At 46.0% G+C, this 15,108-nt stretch overlaps 1 protein-coding gene across 1 annotated transcript in view; it reads right to left on the reverse strand.

The window, feature by feature from the left end:
- Nucleotides 1-15,108, reverse strand: part of LOC117444815 (dihydropyrimidinase-related protein 2-like) — a 34,770-nt gene that overhangs the window by 18,186 nt on the left and 1,476 nt on the right. Inside the window, exons 2-3 of the mRNA XM_071202785.1 lie at nucleotides 1,211-1,299; nucleotides 594-781 (exon numbers count right to left, since the gene is read on the reverse strand). Of these exons, the coding sequence (XP_071058886.1) occupies nucleotides 594-781; nucleotides 1,211-1,299 (277 nt within the window). The remainder of the gene's footprint in view (nucleotides 1-593; nucleotides 782-1,210; nucleotides 1,300-15,108) is intronic.

Here is a 15,108-nt window from a genome sequence, read left to right on the forward strand (position 1 = left end):
TACAGGTGTACCTACAGATGGTGCTGTGTTTATATACAGGTGTACCTACAGATGGTGCTGTGTTTATATACAGGTGTACCTACAGATGGTGCTGTGTTTCTATACAGGTGTACCTACAGATGGTGCTGTGTTTATATACAGGTGTACCTACAGACGGTGCAGTGTTTATATACAGGTGTACCTACAGATGGTGCTGTGTTTCTATACAGGTGTACCTACAGATGGTGCTGTGTTTATATACAGGTGTACCTACAGATGGTGCAGTGTTTATATACAGGTGTACCTACAGACGGTGCAGTGTTTATATACAGGTGTACCTACAGATGGTGCAGTGTTTCTATACAGGTGTACCTACAGATGGTGCTGTGTTTATATACAGGTGTACCTACAGATGGTGCAGTGTTTCTATACAGGTGTACCTACAGATGGTGCTGTGTTTATATACAGGTGTACCTACAGACGGTGCTGTGTTTATATACAGGTGTACCTACAGATGGTGCTGTGTTTATATACAGGTGTACCTACAGATGGTGCAGTGTTTATATACAGGTGTACCTACAGATGGTGCTGTGTTTATATACAGGTGTACCTACAGACGGTGGTGGTTCCTCCACACAGAGCCGCTCTGGTTCCTCGTTGCAGGTCGTCTGCAGGCTGCTGGCCTCTCTGGGGGGAGAACAGGCTGGTGTTAGCATCGATGCCTCCAGGAAACACCAGCTGACCATAGGCCTCCACCGTCTGGAAACCCCCTCCTGGGACCAGGAGGCTCTCCCCCATCTGCCTGAGAGGACAACAGGAAGTCAGAGAGGACAACAAGAAGTCAGAGAGGACAACGGGAAGTCAGAGACATATCTGAAAGGACAACAGGAAGTCAGAGAGGACAACAGGAAATCAGAGAGGACAATGGGAAGTCAGAAAAGAAAACAAGAAGTCAGGGACATATCTGAAAGGACAACAGGAAGTCAGAGAGGACAACGGAAAGTCAGAGAGGACAACAGGAAGTCAGAGACATATCTGAAAGGACAACAGGAAGTCAGAAAGGACAACTGGAAGTCAGAGAGGACAGCAGGAAGTCAGAGAGTACAACGGGAAGACAGAGAGGACAACAGGAAGTCAGAGACATTTCTGAAAGGACAACAGGAAGTCAGAGAGGACAACAGGAAGTCAGAGAGGACAGCAGGAAGTCAGCAATTCATAATAATGAAGGTACTTGATGATCCCGTCCTCAACGTAGATGTCGGCGTAAAACGACTGATCATCGTTCACGACTTTCCCTCCTTTGATGAGCAGACGGTTGCCCTGGAAACAGAGTGCATTCTGGGTAAAACATCAAACATCTGTATTTAATGTGAAGATAAAAAGTGGGGGGGTAGGGTTCGATCTGACCCTAACCCCCCCCACATTCACTATGTGTCAGATTATAACACTGTACTTATTATCTGACGGTACATTGTATCATGGTTACAGGTTACATGTATGTTGGACATGAGCCCTATGTAGGTGCTGTCTTCCTTGATCTCAGGAAGGCTGTTGACCGCTGACCACCAAGTGCTCCTACAAAGCAGATTCAATACAGTGGGTTGAGTCTTACTTATCGAACAGAAAACAGTGTGTTTTAGTCAACGCTGCCAAATCCCCCGACCTGGTGAACCCTGCTGGGGTTCCACAAGGCTCCATTCTTGGACCATTACTGTTTTCTCTGTACATTAATGACTTGCCTAATGTATGTCCTGAGTTGAATGTGCAAATGTATGCCGATGATGCGGTCAACTTTGTACACGGGAAGAACACTGAGATGATCTCATCCTGTCTCTCAAATGCTTTGGACGAGGTTCACCACCGGCCGAACAACATTAGCTTACAGTTAAACGCACACAAACCAGTATGCATGATGTTCAGTAGACGACCAGTCAAAATCAAAGGATCCAATGTGTTTTTAAACGGAGCAGAATTAGAACTAGTCCCCCACTTCAAGTATCTTGGAGTCATACTCGAACTTGACTTTTAAGAAACATATTAAGAAGGTATCCAATACCATTACAGTCAACTTGCAGACCTTTCTTAAAGGTGGGGTAGGTCATTGTGGAGGAACCAGCTCGAGTGGCTAGAGTTTGAAAATACACAGCCGGAAGAAATCTGCCACTTCCTCACAGAGCCCCTCCTCCAACACACACGGACGCGCACGTGACCAATGAGGGCACGAGATCAGTGTGTGCCCCGATGGAAGGCTGACAGGCAGGTAGGCCGTCCAGTTACTTCAGCCGGCTCAGATGATTGGTCGTGCTTTCCACAGAACCACGGCTTCCACTGACGATGTTTTTGTATGTATTTGTTGTCAAAGCACTTCAGATATTCATTGCTATCGGACGTTCAGAGCATTCCATGGAATATAACAACAAGTGTATCTCGAGCCGGTTTCTCAGACTTACCCCACCTTTAACTGTCGATGCTGAAAAGTCACACCTGTGTGATTCTGTCCCACATGGAGTACTGTTTGACAGATCGGTCATTTGCTTGAGCCACAAACCTGAACCCAGAGAACAGCTGTTCAAGAGAGCTGTCCAGGTGTCTGACAGAAAGCCACATTCATACCACCTCTGCACCGTCCTAGAGAAACACAATGTCTTGAGTTTTGACCATTTTAAGTCTTTTAAAAGTGTTTGTTTTATTTATAAATGTTTACATGGACTGCCCCCCCCCCTCCCTTAGGGGAATTTCTCCACACAAAACCCACTGGATGCTGCACTCGGTCCGAAACCAGAGGAGACTGTGAGGTCCACCGCAGACGGACCACCTTTGGACAACATGTCCTCTCCGTTAAAGACAGCTCTTTGTGGAACAGCCTCCCAGCTGAGACGCGGGACTGAGACACTCTCAATAGCTTTAAAGGACAACATGTCCTCTCCGTTAAAGACAGCTCTTTGTGGAACAGCCTCCCAGCTGAGACACGGGACTGAGACTCTCTCAATAGCTTCAAAGGACAACATGTCCTCTCCATTAAAGACAGCTCTTTGTGGAACAGCCTCCCAGCTGAGACACGGGACTGAGACTCTCTCAATAGCTTCAAAGGACAACATGTCCTCTCCATTAAAGACAGCTCTTTGTGGAACAGCCTCCCAGCTGAGATACGGGACTGAGACACTCTCAATAGCTTCAAAGGACAACATGTCCTCTCCGTTAAAGACAGCTCTTTGTGGAACAGCCTCCCAGCTGAGACACGGGACTGAGACTCTCTCAATAGCTTTAAAGGACCACTCAAAGAATGGTTAAGAAACAAACAGACGTGCACTCACCGCTAAGTGCACTTTAACACAGGGGTATCTCCTCTTGCCCTTTGCGTAGCTCTTGTATCTCCTCTTGCCCTTTGCGTAGCTCTTGTATCTCCTCTTGCCCTTTGCGTAGCTCTTGTATCTCCTCTTGCCCTTTGCGTAGCTCTTGTATCTCCTCTTGCCCTTTGCGTAGCTCTTGTATCTCCTCCTGCACTTTATATGTCGTAGCTGCTACATTGTACTGCCATGTGTTTAATGCATGTGCTGCTCGTGCTCTTTCTGCATGTCATGTATTTATTTTTGCAATGTATAGAAATGTCATGTTCTTATAAGTTGTATGTGACGGGACTCCGGATGGAAATTAGCTTAAAGCTCAAATCCGGCTCATTTACGCTTGTAAGTAGAGATGTCCCGATCCGATCACGTGATTGGGGATCGGAGCCGATCACGTGATTTTCCAAAAATCAGGGATCGGGATTTCTTTTTTTTTCTTTTTATAAAATATATTTTTTTTAGTTAATGTTACATAACAAAAATGACCATGTTCACTCTTAAAGTCATCCTGAGGACTCAGTTTTGGTTTAAAATTACACAACATCATGTATGTGTTGCTTCTGTTGGACTTGTTTTCAGACCTGTTGCTTATTTCTCTGAAATCTGGCAACAGAGTGGGCGCAGCGTCTAATAGTAGCAGCAAGCTAACGAGAGGCTACGTTCAGCTGGTGACTCGGGAGTCGGGACAGAGAAAATGTCAGGAGTTTGGAAGTATTATAAAATTGAAAGCGAAGGCAGTGTAACAGCCAGATGCAATGTTTGCAAGGCAGAGGTTCCGCGTGGTGGAAAGAACAGAGCTACGTTCAACACGACCAATCTAACACGCCGCCTGAGAAACAAACACCAACAACAACACGGCGAGTACACAGCGGCCACTCAGGTAACTGCACTGAAACAACCGACACTTTCAGAGACTTTCAAAAGGAAAGAGAAACTGCCCCAGAACAGAGAAAAGGCCAAACAATAACAGCAAGATAGCTGAATGCATCGCGTTGGATGGCCAGCCGTTATCTGGTGTGACGACCCCTCCCCCCTTCTGCCTGGCTGTGCTCCCTGCCTTGCTGTCTTCTGGCAGGTACTGGGAGTGTCGTCCTGTTTGTGCCCGCCCATCTAGAGGAGGAGCCACCAGAAGGCATAAAGGTTGCCCAGCTGCAAGGATCAATCTCTCTGATTCAGATCCTGGCATGCTGCAGCAACCTCAGCCTACAGCCTGTGTTAGGTTTGATGCACCCTCCAACATGCTACAACACCCTTCCACACACTCACACACTGCTCACACTACTGACAGTCTGATTCTTACCACATTATACATCAGAGGTGTTCTTCAACAATCTGTTAAATAAATATATATTTGGCATTAAACTCTGTGTGGCCTCCCTGTTTGTTCCAGCCTTTGGAAGGTTGTAACAAGTGGGGGCTCGTCCGAGATCACTTCCGGTGCTGGATAAAGGACATGGTGACCTATTTCAGTCAGGGAGTGTTCACACAGCTGGTTGGTTGACTCTGAGTTTTGTAGGGGAAAATAGGTCAGGTTGATCTTACTGTCTAAGTAACTGGTCTTACTCACAGTTGTGTTTCTGTCCAAGGCAAGCTATGTTTTCCGGTATTGCTGTTTTGTGTTAAAGGCTGTCAAATGTTTGGAACCCTTATTCCTGTTAGGTATAAGCAATGAGAGACACAAGCTGTCTCCATTGAACCTTTTTTTGTTTTTGTTTGTTATTTTTGTGTAGTAAGTGGCTAGAGCATTTGCTCGGGTGCACTCCATGACTGCCTAGGTGATTTTCAATTGCTGAGAATTAACCGGGTCACTGGGCTTTTGTGCTTAAAATCCTACCACAATTCTACACGAAGACTAGGGGTGAGTGAGTCAGTAAGCATTTGGTAAGGCAGTTAGCCAGAGGAGTGGGGTCTCCATATGTAAAACTGTCTTTCACTATCAGTACTGCTGGAAAAGCCTTGCCTTGGTCGGTAAACAGTTAAATGGCTTCTATTGAAGATTTTGTTGAGTCCCCAAATGAGGATGTGTTGGGTACTTATAAAAAAGATCAGCTTTTGAGAGTGGCTGACCATTACGGTCTTGAACTTCCCAAAAAGTTGAATAAAGAGGAGTTGTTGGTAGAAATAAAGGCACAGTTAGTGGAAAAAAGTATTTTGTCTGTCTTTCTGGGGCCTACCTCCAAACAGTCAATTGAGTCAGGTAATGTTTCAGGTGTGGCTCCAGTCCTGTCTGGACTTGGGGTTGGACTGTCATTTAAAGAACAGAAGGAGCTTCTCATGCTACACTTGGAACGTGATGTGGAGATAGAAAAGTTGAGACAAAATGCCCGTCTTCAGGAAGCAGAGATCGCTCAAGTTCAGGTTAGACAAAAACTAGACTTGGAGCGCTACAGATTGGAGCTGATGAGTGAAGGTAAGCTTCCAGCTGAGACCAGGAGAGCTGCAGAGACTGCAAATCAAGCATTTGATATTGCTGTTAATTTGAGGATAGTTCCGAGGTTCAACGAAAAGGACCCAGACATTTTCTTTGTGTTATTTGAGCGTCTAGCTGAGGCACGAGACTGGTCTGATGTTGAGCGCACCCTTCTGCTGCAGTGTGTCTTCACTGGAAAGGCCCAGGAGGCTTTCGCTGCCATGACTGCTGAAGACAGTAGCAATTACCAGTTGGTGAAAGCTGCTGTACTTCAGGCATTTGAGTTAGTACCTGAAGCATATCGACAGCGCTTTAGGTTACTCAGAAAAGAGAAGCAGTCACATATGGAGTTTGCTCGTGATTTAACCACTAGTTTCAACCGTTGGTGTGTTTCCTCACAGGTAAAAACTCTGGAAGATCTGCAGGAGCTTATCTTGCTTGAGCAATTCAAAGGTACCTTGCCTGACCGTGTTGTTACCTACATTAATGAGCAGAAAGTAAACTTAGTTTCAGAGGCAGCCAAGCTGGCAGATGAGTTTACTCTGACCCATAAGGTGTTTTTTGGCGACAGCCGTAGTCGTGGAGATGCGGGATACAAAGAGAGTAGTGCGGGGGCTCACTTCAGTAAAGGTGTTTCAGAAGGAAAAGATAAGTTTCCAGCTAGGATTGACCATGGGAATCGGGGTAAGTTTGACCCCAATCGTGTCTGTAATTACTGTTTTAATAAAGGACACTGGAGAAACGATTGTCCTGAGTGGAAGAGAAAGTCCAGGCCTGGGCCTGTGTCGGCAAAAGCGTCTGGGGCTGTAGCATCGTTACGTGCAGTAGAAAGGGAAAATGTCATTGTGGCTGTGCGGAAACACACTCAGTCCTCCTTATCTGAATCGGTAATTCAGGCTCTTGTCAGTGAACATGAGGAGATAGACCCTGGTTATAAAGCTTTTGTGTCTGATGGGTTTGTTTCACTGGTCGGGAGTAAAGAGAAGGTACCGGTAAAGATATTAAGGGACTCAGGGGCGTTGGACTCGTTTATTGTTGGTTCTGTGTTACCTTTCTCTCCTAAAACAGACACCGGTTCCAGTGTTGAGGTCCGGGGGATGGGATTAACCGTCTTCTCTGCTCCACAGCATAAACTAACATTAGTCTCCAGTCTGCTGCAAGGGGAAGTGGTCATGGGAGTGCGTCCTTCTCTGCCTATGGGGGGCATACAGATCATCTTGGGAAATGACCTGGCTGGTGATCGGGTATGGCCTGAGTCTCCAATCTCCCAGGTAGAAGGTGCCAAGTTCCCCAAAACCACTTCTGTGATGCCTGCCAGCGGCGCAGTAACACGTGCTGCCAGCCGTATTGTTTGTGACCTTACAAAAGATAAGAAAAAACAATCTGTATTTCCTGTGCCTACCTTTCCTTTGCCTTTGTCTTGTAGCGACCTTGGGAAAGAGCAAAAGAACGATCCCACCCTGCAGGCTCTGTACAGCCAAGTTCTACCGGATGAGGAGTTCAGAAGTACAGCCCGTGGTTATTTTCTCCAGGACGGTTTGTTGGTGAGAAAGTGGGTTCCCCAGGGAGATTGTTTTATGGGTGAGGAAGTTGTGCAAGTTGTGTTACCCAGTAAGTTAAGACTCACTGTGCTTCAGACTGCTCATGATGGCATTGCAGGTCATCTCGGTGTGAAGAAAACATATAATCGGGTTGGCCGTTATTTTTACTGGCCACTTCTGAAGAAAGACATTGCTGCTTTCATTAAAACTTGCAACACTTGTCAGTTGACTGGCAAACCAAATCAGGTCATTAAACCTGCGCCTCTGTATCCAATTCCAGTTGTTGGTAATCCATTTGAGCATCTGATTGTAGATTGTGTTGGACCATTACCACGCTCCAAAGCAGGGAACAACTTTTTGCTTACAGTCATGTGTCAGGCTACACGTTATCCTGCTGCCTATCCCCTTAGGAATATCACCACCAGGTCAGTTGTAAAAGCGCTGACACAATTTATAACTATTTTTGGTCTCCCGAAGATCATCCAGTCAGATCAGGGGACTAACTTCACTTCAAAGTTGTTTGCCGAGGTGTTACAGCAGTTGAATATCAAACATTCACAGTCAAGTGCCTATCATCCTCAGAGCCAGGGAGCACTTGAGAGGTTCCACCAATCCTTGAAGTCTCTCCTCCGTTCATATTGTACGGAGTTGGAAGGTGACTGGGAAGAAGGGTTACCCTGGTTGATGCTGGCGGCAAGGGAGGTTTCACAGGGGAGTTTGGGTTTTAGCCCTAATGACCTGGTTTTTGGTCACAATGTAAGGGGCCCGTTGGCCACCCTACACGAGGATTGGCAAGCCAAGAAGGCCCCGTCAAGTTTGATAGACTATGTCCATGGTTTCAAACACCGCTTGTATCGGGCTAATCAAATGGCAAGAGAAAAGCTACAGTCTGCTCAAACTAAAATGAAAAGCCTCTATGATCGACGTGCAGAACTTTGTGAGTTGAGTCCTGGGGATCAGGTTTTAGCACTGCTGCCTGTAGTTGGCTCCCCGTTTCAGGCCAAGTTCTCTGGCCCTTATACAGTGTCCAAGAAGTTGTCAGACCTCAACTATTTGATAGCGACCCCTGACCGGAAGAAGTCGGTGCAGTTTTGCCATATAAACTTGCTAAAACCGTATTTTTCCCGTAAACCTGTGCCAGATGTGGTTTGTTCTGTTTCCTCAGATGCTGCAGTGGTGACAGTGGGTCACCCGTCACCATCTCTGGATGTGGGGGCAGGGGTTAAGGTTGAAGAGGAGTATTCCCCAGATGATGGTCTGTTGAGAGGACGGCTTAAGAATTCGGAGTCACTGGCTAATCTGGGTGGAATGCTGGGTCATTTAACCGAACCGCGGCGCACAGAGTTGGTCGATCTAGTTAAAAACTACCCCTGCCTGTTTGGAGACACTCCATCTCGCACCCACCTTATAGAACACGACATTGAGGTGGGTGATGCTAAACCGGTACGACAGCGTTTTTACCGCATGTCTCCGGACAAACGAGAGCATTTAGAGGCAGAAGTTAAGTATATGCTGGAGAATAACATTGCTGAGCCGTGTGCTTCTAGTTGGTCTTCTCCTTGTTTGCTGGTTACGAAACCAGATGGTACATTTAGACCATGTACTGATCTCCGCAAGGTGAATTTAGTGACCAAACCTGACTCGTTTCCACTCCCTCGCATGGAGGACTGTGTGGACCAGGTCGGTTCTGCTAAGTTTGTCAGTAAATTTGACCTGCTAAAGGGTTACTGGCAGGTCCCGTTAACGGCAAGAGCTAGGGAGATCGCCTCATTTATCACGTCCAGTGGGTTGTACTCATACACCGTAATGCCATTTGGGTTACGAAATGCCCCAGCCACGTTTCAACGCCTGATGAACCAGGTGGTGTCAGGTCTTACTGGCTGTGCTGTGTATCTGGATGATGTTGTGGTATACAGTGACACTTGGGAGGAACATCTCCAACACATTAATGCGCTGTTTGAACGACTTGCCTGGGCTTGTCTGACCGTTAACTTGGCAAAGTGTGAGTTTGCTAAGGCAACGGTCACCTACCTGGGTAAAGTAGTTGGCCAAGGACAGGTTAAGCCAGTGAGGGCAAAGGTGCTGGCAATTGACCGGTTCCCTGTTCCCACAACCAGAAAAGAACTCTCTCGTTTTCTGGGCATGGTGGGGTACTATCGTGGGTTCTGTCAGAATTTCTCTACGGTGGTTGCGCCCCTCACCTCTCTTCTCAGTCCTAAGGTCAAGTTTGAATGGTCTCCTCGATGTCAACAGGCTTTTGAGGCTGCGAAAACTGTGTTGTGCTCGGCTCCTGTCCTAGCAGCACCCCAGATGGACCAGCCCTTCATTCTTCATGTGGATGCTAGTAAGGTTGGAGCTGGGGCAGTACTCGCGCAGGTTGATGAGAGCGGCTCCGAATGCCCGGTAAGTTTCTTCTCGAAGAAATTTAACTCTCATCAATTAAACTATTCTATCATTGAAAAGGAGGCACTGGCACTCATCTGGGCGTTAAAGCATTTTGAGGTGTATGTTGGGAGTGGAGTTGGGCCCTTGGTGGTCTATACAGATCATAACCCCCTAACCTTTCTGCACTCGCTCCAGAATCCAAATCAACGCCTTATGCGTTGGTGTCTCTTCCTCCAGCCTTTTCATCTGGACATTAGGCATGTCAAAGGTGTGGATAATACAGTGGCTGATGCCATGTCCAGGGCTATAACCTCCTAGGTTAACAAGTGTTTTTCTCCCTGCAGGGGTGTCTGTTTTTTCTGTTTTGCCCTCTCTTAAAATGCTTCTTAGGTACCAAAGTTGCTGAGGGGTTGAGCAAGAGGCTACAGATGTGCTTGCAGGTTGTACGAACATTTGAAGGTTAACTTTTGTTGTGTCTATTGTGTTTGGTGGTTGTGTTTTTGTGCCTCAGGTTGGGAGGATCCTAGTGGGTCCTCCATTTTAAGGGAGGGGGTGTGACGACCCCTCCCCCCTTCTGCCTGGCTGTGCTCCCTGCCTTGCTGTCTTCTGGCAGGTACTGGGAGTGTCGTCCTGTTTGTGCCCGCCCATCTAGAGGAGGAGCCACCAGAAGGCATAAAGGTTGCCCAGCTGCAAGGATCAATCTCTCTGATTCAGATCCTGGCATGCTGCAGCAACCTCAGCCTACAGCCTGTGTTAGGTTTGATGCACCCTCCAACATGCTACAACACCCTTCCACACACTCACACACTGCTCACACTACTGACAGTCTGATTCTTACCACATTATACATCAGAGGTGTTCTTCAACAATCTGTTAAATAAATATATATTTGGCATTAAACTCTGTGTGGCCTCCCTGTTTGTTCCAGCCTTTGGAAGGTTGTAACACTGGTCATCCAACGCGATGATAAGAAAATAAAACAACATAGATTAGCTCCATGGCATAATGCCGAAACCCGCAAAATAAAGCAAAAGTCTAGACAACTTGAAAGGATATGGCGTTCCACTAAACTTGAAGAATCTCGTTTCATTTGGCATATTACTCTCAATGAATATAAGAAAGCACTGCGTAAAGCGAGAGCAGCTACTACTCTTCATTAATAGATGAGAATAAGAATAATGCAAGATTTCTTTTCAGCACTGTAGCCAGGCTGACAGAGAGTCACAGCTCCATTGAGCCTTCTATTCCCTTAGCACTCAGTAGCAATGACTTTATGTGCTTTTTTAACGATCAAATTGTTACTCTTAGAAACACAATTAATGACCTCTTGCCTTTGACCAGTATAGTGTTATCAACAGCTCCCGGAAACGTAAGTTCTAATATTACACTAGATGGGAAACTAGAATGCTTTTCAGCCATAAGCCTTGAACAATTAAATTCAATGATTCTCTCTTCTAAACCATCAACGTGCATGTTAGACCCAATTCCAACTAAGCTGTTGAAGGAAGTTTTTCCATATTAATTAGCACTTCTTTAATAAATATTATGAATATGTCTTTATTATCAGGCTATGTTCCACAATCATTCAAAGTAGCAGTGATAAAACCGCTTCTTAAAAAGCACAACCTCGATCCAGAGGTTTTAGCCAACTATAGACCTATTTCTAATCTTCCGTTCCTCTCAAAAATTCTTGAGAAAGCGGTCGCAAAACAGTTGTGTGATTACTTAAAAAACAATGATGTATTTGAAGACTTTCAGTCTGGCTTTAGAACACATCATAGCACAGAGACAGCTCTGGTTAAAGTCACAAATGACATTCTAATCGCCTCAGACACGGGACTCGTCTCTCTTCTTGTTCTGCTCGATCTCAGTGCTGCATTTGATACTATCGACCATGATATCCTATTGCAAAGACTAGAGCACTTAGTTGGCATACAGGGAACTGCTTTAGGCTGGTTTAGGTCCTATCTATCTGAACGCTCTCAGTTTGTACGTGTTAACGATGAATCTTCCACGCAAACCAAAGTTAGCCATGGAGTGCCACAGGGCTCAGTGCTCGGACCTATTTTGTTCACATTATATATGCTTCCGTTAGGCAATATTATGAGGAATCATTCTGTAAACTTTCATTGTTATGCGGATGATACTCAACTATATTTGTCAATCAAGCCTGATGAAATTAATCATCTAAATAAAATTCAAGACTGCCTCAAGGACTTAATAACGTGGATGACCTTAAACTTTTTGATGTTAAACACGACCAAAACTGAAGTTATTGTACTTGGCCCGAAAAATCTACGAAACAAATTATCTAAAGACATACTAACTATGGATGGCATTAATTTGGCCTCCAGTGAGACTGTAAGGAATCTTGGTGTTATATTTGATCAGGATTTATCCTTTAACGCCCACATAAAATCAATTTCAAGGACCGCCTACTTCCATCTACGTAACATTGCAAAAATCAGGCATATCTTGCCTCAAAACGATGCAGAGAAACTAGTCCATGCATTTGTTACTTCTAGGCTGGATTATTGTAACTCTTTATTATCAGGGAGTACCAAGAAGTCAATCAAGTCGCTTCAGCTGATTCAAAATGCTGCGGCTCGTGTACTAACCAGAGTTAGGAAAAGGGACCACATTACTCCTGTTCTGGCTGCCTTACACTGGCTCCCTATAGAACACAGGATAGAATTTAAAATTCTTCTTCTCGCCTACAAAGCCCTTAATGGGCAGGCGCCATCTTACCTTAAAGAACTCATTATACCCTACTGGCCTACTAGGGCATTGCGTTCCAAGAATGCAGGGTTGTTGGTTGTTCCTAGAGTCTCTAAAAGTACAATGGGAGCCAGAGCCTTTTCTTATCAAGCTCCACATTTGTGGAATCAGCTTCCAGTTTGTGTTCGGGCGGCAGACACCCTATCCGTTTTTAAGAGTGCGCTTAAGACCTTCCTTTTTGATAAAGCTTATAGTTAGGGCTGATTAGATTCAGCCCCTAGTTTTGCTGATATAGGCTTAGTCTGTCGGGGGACATCTTACTTCTTCCTTCTCTCTGTCTGTACCTGTGTCCTCTCATGGGGACATCTTCCTTCTTCCTTCTCTCTGTCTATACCCGTGTACTCTCATGTTCCGATTAACCCAGCTTCCCCAAATGTCTTTCTTTTGGTGTCTATATACGCTGGGATCCGGAGTCATGGATGATCCTGCGGTCCTGTGTCCTGGATCGCGAGCGCTGGATCTTGAGTCGTGGCTGTGGTCCTGGATCATAGGTCCTGGATGGATATCCTCGTGGATTCATCTTCCTATTATACACACATGCATTTCCAAACATCTGGACTACCTATGTTGCAAATGTATTATCTTTTCAATTTACACACGGCATCTATTGCACGTCTGTCCGTCCTGGGAGAGGGATCCCTCCTCTGTGGCTCTCCCTGAGGTTTCTCCCATTTTTCCCTTTAAACTGGGTTTTCTTTGGAAGTTTTTCCTTGTACGATGTGAGGGTCTAAGGACAGAGGGTGTCGTATTGTCATACTGATATTCTGTACACACTGTGAAGACCACTGAGACAAATGTAACATTTGTGATATTGGGCTATATAAATAAACATTGATTGATTGATCTGTTACTTTTTTTTTCTCTTAATGCATTGCATAAAGATCGGATCGGGAAAAATCGGTATCGGCAGATTGTCAAAATCAAATGATCGGAATCGGATCGGGAGCAAAAAAAGGTGATCGGGACATCCCTACTTGTAAGCATTATTTTGTTTTAAAGTGTTCATCGATGTGCACTGTCCGTTCAAAGAAACGATTACAATGGGCATTGCAGCCATTATATGAGGGTGGGACGAGTCCTCTCCCCTCGCTCCTCTCCCCTCGCTCCTCTCCCCTCGCTCCTCTCCCCTCTCTCCTCTCCCCTCTCCCCTCGCTCCTCTCCCCTCGCTCCTCTCTGGAGAGCGCTGTGTCAGAGCTTCATTATCAAATCCATTCCACTTGCTGATTGAGAGAACGCCCAAATCAATGAAACTCCGTGCCATATTTTCACTGCTACTTTGTACCAAGGCAGATTCTCAGAGCCGTGCACATGAGCCGTGCACATGAGCCGTGCACATGAGCCACACACAGGCTGCGTTTTTTGCGTAGCTGTGTCTTTAGTTGTAAAATGATGCGGGCCACAGTTTCCCCGCTGCGAGGCTCCGGCGCTAACAGTTCACGATCGTGCTCCACCAGCACCCGGATATAAGGCTGTTATTAAAGAGGTGGAGTCCTCTTCTGCCAGACTGAGAGGCTGATAGCTACAGCTCTGAGAGGTGAAGGACTCTCAGAGAGGTGGAGGAGAGTCCTCTCCTGTCAGCCTGAGAGGCTGATAGCTACAGCTCAGAGAGGTGAAGGACTCTCAGTTGAGTCGTTATGCACCCTCATTTGAAAAATGAAAAGTGGAAAAAAAATATATATTAAAAGTGAAAAAAATGAAAAGTGAAAAATATTATATATCTAATAATAATTGCAGTAATAATAATAATAATAATAATAATACTAATAATTATTATTATTATATATAATACCAAGAAGAATATAGTTGTTATAAATTGTAATTGTGGTTAAATAACATTGTAATAACGTTATTATGTCAGGTGCACGTGACCTGTGCCGCTGCGCGCTCCTCATCTGCAAGGTGCTGACACAGCAGTCAGTGATGGATATCAGAACATGGTTAAAACAACCAGCCCTTATCGCCAGCAGCAGCTGCATCTACTCAGACCAGTTCAGACCAGCAGCAGCTGCATCTGCTCAGACCAGTTCAGACCAGCAGCAGCTGCATCTACTCAGACCAGTTCAGACCAGCAGCAGCTGCATCTACTCAGACCAGTTCAGACCAGCAGCAGCTGCATCCACTCAGACCAGTTCAGATCAGCAGCAGCTGCATCTACTCAGACCAGTTCAGACCAGCAGCAGCTGCATCTACTCAGACCAGTTCAGACCAGCAGCAGCTGCATCTACTCAGACCAGTTCAGATCAGCAGCAGCTGCATCTACTCAGACCAGTTCAGACCAGCAGCAGCTGCATCTACTCAGACCAGTTCAGACCAGCAGCAGCTGCATCTACTCAGACCAGTTCAGATCAGCAGCAGCTGCATCTACTCAGACCAGTTCAGACCAGCAGCAGCTGCATCTACTCAGACCAGTTCAGATCAGCAGCAGCTGCATCTACTCAGACCAGTTCAGACCAGCAGCAGCTGCATCTACTCAGACCAGTTCAGACCAGCAGCAGCTGCATCTACTCAGACCAGTTCAGACCAGCAGCAGCTGCATCTACTCAGACCAGTTCAGACCAGCAGCAGCTGCATCTACTCAGACCAGTTCAGATCATGGGACATTACGCTACCCGTGGCCACTGTCGAGCCGCAGCCGTCTTCGTTGCCCCAAACACCGCCACCCCTCAGCGGC

This window comes from Pseudochaenichthys georgianus, unplaced genomic scaffold, assembly GCF_902827115.2.
Source record: "Pseudochaenichthys georgianus unplaced genomic scaffold, fPseGeo1.2 scaffold_934_arrow_ctg1, whole genome shotgun sequence".
NCBI classification, from domain to species: domain Eukaryota; kingdom Metazoa; phylum Chordata; class Actinopteri; order Perciformes; family Channichthyidae; genus Pseudochaenichthys; species Pseudochaenichthys georgianus.